Source organism: Bufo gargarizans, chromosome 11, assembly GCF_014858855.1.
Source record: "Bufo gargarizans isolate SCDJY-AF-19 chromosome 11, ASM1485885v1, whole genome shotgun sequence".
NCBI lineage: Eukaryota > Metazoa > Chordata > Amphibia > Anura > Bufonidae > Bufo > Bufo gargarizans.
In genome coordinates this window covers 90,603,070-90,609,823 of record NC_058090.1, presented here as the reverse complement: position 1 = coordinate 90,609,823, position 6,754 = coordinate 90,603,070, and the positions used below count along the sequence as shown (strand labels likewise).

Genomic DNA, 6,754 nt, shown 5'->3' with positions numbered 1-6,754 from the left:
GCCCCAGGATTATGGGCCCTCTCATCAGCCAGGCTTCCTTTGTTCACAAAGGACTTTTACTAACGTTTGAACCCCTGGTCTAATTTGTGCCATTTTGGAATATGTTAAATGTCAATGTGTACTGTAAAGGGTGGGACATTGTATATTTGAGTAGTGATGTCTGTCCTATTGTCCCCACGTGTGTATTGGCGATTTCCCTTTGTCCTGAGAGATAATTGACTTACTCCTCGGTTGTCTCCAGGACAGAAGACACTGTGTATTCTCCTGCCCGTGATACAATTGCATCAACCCATTGTGTGGGGTAATTGTATCACAGGCATAGGGGAGGATTTTGTGTGGGAGTGTCTGAGTGTATTGTACGTGGTTATTGGTTGTTTTTACAAAACCCTGTGGGTGGTAACCTTGTTGGAAAATGTGTATAAGTCAATGCTTGTGTGTTCAATAAAGAGTTCCTGTTTTACCCTTCATCATGTTGAGGCTGGTGTTTGGGTAACTGATCGACACTGGGGATTTCTATACGCTGAAGATTTGCTATACTCCCCTGGCTATAACTACTAACTCTTGTAAGAGCTGTTCCTGCTCGCTGGATTTAGGAGAGGTTCACCCACTGGAGCCTGGAGCCTTGTCGTAGGTCCAGGGTGGGTAGGAGACGGCGAGACCTCAACCAAGCTTCGGTGGTTCGTGGGGTCTGCAGTGCTTACAGTGTCAAGTGGAGTGCTTGGAGTCCTCAGGAAGCGCTAGGAACATCAATCGACGGAGGTACCCGGTCGGGGTGCCAGGAGATCCGTTACATGCACGTTACAGTAGAGGACGGTGTATTACACACCGCAGGCTTTCGCATGCCCACCAGACCAGCTTTCATCCGCCATCGGTGAAGGGAGCCGTCCCATACGAACAGTTCGTCCATTTGCGGAGGATCAAAGACACCGATGGCAGATTTTATCAGCAGGCAAATGAGCTCAGGAACCGATTGCTGGATCGAGGTTACCCACCGAGAAAAGTCTCGACAGCATTGCGGAGGGCAGCATTACTCGATCGAGACTCATTGCTGGTTGAGAAAGATAGGAGCACCGAACAACCCCGTTTTGCCTTCGCATTTAAATACAGTCCCGCTGCTGATATTATCAAGCGGGTAATAAATGAAAATTGGGATCTGCTTAAGGGGGATCCTGCCTTGAAGAACCTCATTAGCCAGCGGCCATTGGTTACGTTTAGAAAGTTTTCAACCCATAAAGACAAATTGGTCAATAGTGTGTTGTATAAACCGACGGCTGAGGCATGGCTCACAAGTAGAAAATCAAGAGGAAACCTATGTCGTCTATGTCATTTTTTGTCCGTGTAAGAGGTTTTATATTGGCAAAACAATCCGCCCACATTTTTAGAGAATACGGGAACACGTCAATTCCATTCGATCGGGTAAGGGATGCCCCCGCTTGATTGAACACATCAGAGCCGCGCATGGCGGCCATCCGCGTTGCCTTTCCTTTGCAGGAGTGGAACAGGTTCGACCCATCCCTAGGGGAGGGGATCGACACCGGCTGCTCCTGCAGAGGGAGGCAAGGTGGATCATACGCACCGGAGCCACCGGAGCAGCGGGGTTGAATGATAGGAATGACATGTCCGTGTTCCTCTAAGATATGAATTATGAAATGATGAAACCTATTTGTGTCGAGTTCTGTTATGGTGAGATAGTGGACTCTTTATGAGGAAGATCCCCTCCTGGATAGCTATGCCCATCTGTGCTGTATATCTGACATTAAGTAACCAGTGGAGATTGCGAATTAGTATTATTATTGCATAGTTAACTGCGAGATATGAATATGTCAATATAATCATTATTGCACAATCAAGTATATGGTACGAATATGTATCTAACAATCTTTTTCATGTATGTGATTTTAACATCACTAATTTATGCGCTCAGCTGTTACTCACAGTCATGGCTACGGGGCGATATTGCGCGCGAAACGTCCGTAGCCGCCGATCATCTGTAATCAGCTGTCCGCCCCTGCACCCCGCTTACAAGTATCCTGAAAAGAGGAAGAATAAAGCTTTATACTGTTTCAACTTCGGTGAGTGCCACAAGATACTTTGTTTCTTCTCTTCATGTTGCATTAAACAGGTATATAGCACCTCTCAATCAGTATTTGGCAGAAACAGGTATATAGCACCTCTCAATCAGTATTTGGCTGAAACAGGTATATGGAACACCTCAATCAGTATTTTGTGGAAGAAGGTATATTGCACCCCTCAATCAGTATTTTGTGGAAAGAGGCATATGGCACCCCTCAATTAGTATTTGGCGGAAACGGGTATATAGCACACCTCAATCAGCATTTAGTGGAAGAAGGTATATGGCACCCCTCACTCAGTATTTGGCAGAAACAGGTATATAGCACCCCTCAATCAGCATTTTGTGGAAGCAGGTGTGTCTCAGCCCTCATTCAGTATTTGGTGGAAGAAGGTATATAGCAATAGCACCCCTCAATCAGTATTTGTGGAAGAAGGTATATGGCACCCCTGAATCAGTATTTGGCGGAAACAGGTATATAGCACCCCTTAATCAGTATTTGGTGGAAACAGGTACCGGTATATTGCACTCCTCAATCAGTATTTTGTGGAAAGAGGCATATGGCACCCCTCAATTAGTATTTGGCGGAAACGGGTATATAGCACACCTCAATCAGCATTTAGTGGAAGAAGGTATATGGCACCCCTCACTCAGTATTTGGCAGAAACAGGTATATAGCACCCCTCAATCAGTTTTTGGCAGAAATAGGTATATGGCACCCCTCAATCAGTATTTTGTGGAAGCAGGTGTATCGCAGCCCTCAATCAGTATTTTGTGGAAGAAGTATATGGCACCCCTCAACCAGTATTTGGAGTAAACGGGTATATTGCACCTCTCAATCAGTATTTGGCAGAAACAGGTATATAGTACCTCTCAATCAGTATTTGGCGGAAACAGGTATATGGTACCCCTCAATCAGTATTTTGTGGAAGAAGGTGTATCGCAGCCCTCAATCAGTATTTGGTGGAAGAAGGTATATAGCAATAGCACCCCTCACTCAGTATTTTGTGGAAGAAGGTATATGGTACCCTTAAAACAGTATTTGGCGGAAACAAGTATATAGAACCCTTCAATCAGAATTTGGCAGAAACAGGTATAAAACCCCTCAATCAGTATTTGGCGGAAAAAGGTATATGGAACACCTCAATCAGTTTTTTATAGAAGCAGGTGTATTGCAGCCCTCAATCAGTATTTTGTGGAAGAAGGTATATGGCACCCCTCAACCAGTATTTGGCGTAAACAGGTATATAGCACCCCTCAATCAAAATTTGTTGGAAACAGGTATATAGCACCCCTCAATCAGTATTTGGCAGAAACAGGTATATGGCACACCTCAATCAGTATTTTGTGGAAGCAGGTGTATCTCAGCCCTCAATCAGTATTTGGTTGAAAAAGGTATATAGCAATAGCACCCCTCAATCAGTATTTTGTGGAAGCAGGTGTATCGCAGCCCTCAATAAGTATTTGGTGAAAGAAGGTGAGTAGCAATAGCACCTCTCAATCAGTATTTTGTGGAAGTAGATATATGGCACCCCTCAATCAGTATTTTAGTGGAAACAGGTATATTGCACCCCTCAATCAGTATTTGGCGGAAACAGGTATATAGCACCCCTCAATCAGGATTTTGTGGAAGAAGGTATATGGCACCCCTCAATCAGTATTTGGCGGAAACAGGTATATGGCACCCCTCAATCAGCATTTGGCGGAAACAGGTATATAGCACCCCTTAATCAGTATTTTGTGGAAGTAGGTATATGGCACCCCTCAATCAGTATTTAGTGGAAGCAGGTGTATCGTAGCCCTCAATCAGTATTTGGTGGAAGAAGGTGAGTAGCAATAGCACCCCTCAATCAGTATTTTGTGGAAGTAGATATATATGGCACCCCTCAATCCGTATTTTAGTGGAAACAGGTATATAGCACCCCTCAATCAGTATTTGGCGGGAACAAGTATATAGCACCCCTCCATCAGGATTTTGTGGAAGAAGGTATATCGCAGCCCTCAATCAGTTTTTTGGGGGGCAACAGGTATATCACACCCGTTGCAATTAGTTTCTCCAATAGTGTCTCTCTATCTAGCTGCGGTATCGCAGCAGAACCGCACACAACTGCTGCACAATACAAATACACTATAATATAATTTCTATCTTAGAAAGTATATTATAACTATATCACACCCCTCTATATCCCAACTATCAATAGCACACCTATACCAGTCTTTAAAAGGAATTTTGTTTCCCTATTAGCTAGCATTTGGTGTCCCTAACTGTCCATTCTCCAAAATGCTACCTCTTACTACACTGGCAAAACACATAATGTAAAATGGCTGCCAGATTGGGTTCTGTTATAGGGTTGGGGGTGTGTCCATGTGCTGAAACGTCTCAATTGTCCTGTCCCACCTTATGGTTGTGTCATGGGTCAAAGTTCGGCGCTATGCAAAAAAAGAAGGAACGTGCAAAGTAGGACAATGAGACTACATTTAGAAGATAATCCGTGGCTGTCACGACAGGTAAATAAGCAGGGAAATAACCAAACACAGGAAAACAAACAGAACAAATGACTAGGCCCAAAAGCTAGGGAGAAAAGGGTCACCTCCTAGCGATTCCTAAAAGCTTTCCCTAAACTGCTGTGCCCATGTGAATACCCTAAGGGTGAATATGCACATGCCCTTGTGCCTAAACCTAAACACCCTGGGCAAACCCTAAGCAGCACGGAAAAGGGAAGAGACCACCTGCTTCCTCAAACCAGGAGTAAGCAAGCGTCTCCCTAGAGGCCTAGATAAAACACACAAAGAGAAATGAAGGAGAGGACTTATCTTGAGCAAAGCTGGAGCAGACGATCCACCACAAATCAAGAGCTCCCAGGAAAGAATTTTAACCCGCATGGGCCACTGGGGGAAGGAGGGATATATAGCTTAACTAACAATGAAACCCAGTACACCTGAGGGAAGGTGGATCCAGCTCAAGCCCAAATCAAAGAAGTCAGACATGTGCAGCTAGTCTGACAGATCTCCGCACATTCACAGGGCAAGGCGTGACAGTTGCATGCTATCAAACAGAGCATGTTCGCCTTTCATAAAACTCATTTGTTTATTATAGTTTGTGCAATTTTAGGTATGATAACTCACATCAGAATGGTTTTAGCCACTTTTGCCTGTTTTTTTACATTTATTAATATACAGTTTTTCACTTCCTTATTTCTTATGCTGTAGATAACGGGATTCAACATCGGAGTGACCACCGTATAGAGAACAGACACAGTTTTAGATGTTTCCGGAGAGTGAGAAGATGGAGGCTGAAGATATATGGACATGATGGTTCCAAAGTAGAGTGTGACAACAATGAGGTGGGAGGTACATGTAGAAAAAACTGCACGTCTTCCTTGTGAAGAACGGATCTTCAAAATGGCAGAGATAATAAAAACATAGGAAATTAAGGTCAAGAGAAAAGAACATAAAACAATGATCCCGGCTCCTACATGCATTACTATCTCATTAAGCCAAGGATCTCTACAGGACAGTCTTAAAAAAGGAGGCATTTCACAAAGGAAATGGTTGATATGATGAGACCTGCAAAATGGAAGACTCCAGGTGAGGTGAACTTGTATGCAGGAGTCTATGAAACCAACAGTCCATGGTATTAGGGCCAAAATAATGCAAAACCTCATGTTCATAATACTGCTGTAGTGCAATGGTCTACAGATTGCCACAAACCTATCGTATGCCATGACGGCAAGTAAGATACACTCTGCCGCCCCAAGTATTAATGAGAAGAACATCTGAAAAACACAACCACCTACTGAAATACTCTTGTCTGTGGATAGAGTATTTATGAGGATTACAGGAACTATGGTAGAGGAGAAACAGATGTCAATGAAAGAGAGATTACTCAGAAAGAAGTACATAGGGTTGTGTAACGTTGGGCTGATCCTCACTGTAATGAGAAGAAGACCATTTCCTGCCAATGTAATTATATACATCACCAAGAACAGAAGAAACCCTGCAATCTGGAGGTGAGGGACAGTAGATAATCCAATCAGGATAAACCGATTTGGAAGTGTTTGGTTGGAGTTTTCCATGAATTACCCAGATCCTTTAACAAACAATGAAGGTAGATTGTTAATTACAGTGTGTAGACAATACATTACATCAATGAATTCTTAGTAACGACAAAAAAATGAAAACTGGTATTAGACCAATACTTGTTATTTGGGAAGGTCAAGAGGGTCCTATATACATTAGAGGAATAGCAAAACTGTAGAACTATCATCTGTAGTCTTACAATTGAATTCTCTAGGAAACATCAGTTTTTAACTTACAGTGGACATCTCAACATAGACATCATAGCCCAATAGATTACTGCATGCAGGTTATCTATTTTATTAATTAAACTATAAGTACTTTTCCTTCAGATACTGTCTAACCAACTTCCCATGACAGCAGCCAACTCTGGCTTCCTTAGCCTGGTATCTCAGGAGCAGTTATAGAATGAGTTTGAGCATTAGCTTCCATGCTAGTCACCAGTAGACTGTATGCAAGCACAGTATTCTGAGTCTGTCCACCATAAAATTACTGGAATCTGATAAGGTTTTCAGTACCATGAGACGCTATATATGGATGGATGTCACTAGATTTCATAATACAAACTGCATACACTGATGAGGCTGGTGTACATACGTTGAAATT

General features: G+C 43.0%; 1 protein-coding gene across 1 annotated transcript; it reads right to left on the bottom strand.

Moving 5' to 3' along the window:
* Positions 1 to 4,995: 4,995 nt before the first annotated feature.
* Positions 4,996 to 6,258, bottom strand: LOC122921970 (olfactory receptor 11-like). Its single transcript, XM_044272330.1, has one exon. The coding sequence runs from the start codon at positions 6,145 to 6,147 to the stop codon at positions 5,194 to 5,196; it is 954 nt and encodes a 317-aa protein (XP_044128265.1). The 5' UTR covers positions 6,148 to 6,258; the 3' UTR covers positions 4,996 to 5,193.
* Positions 6,259 to 6,754: the final 496 nt, after the last annotated feature.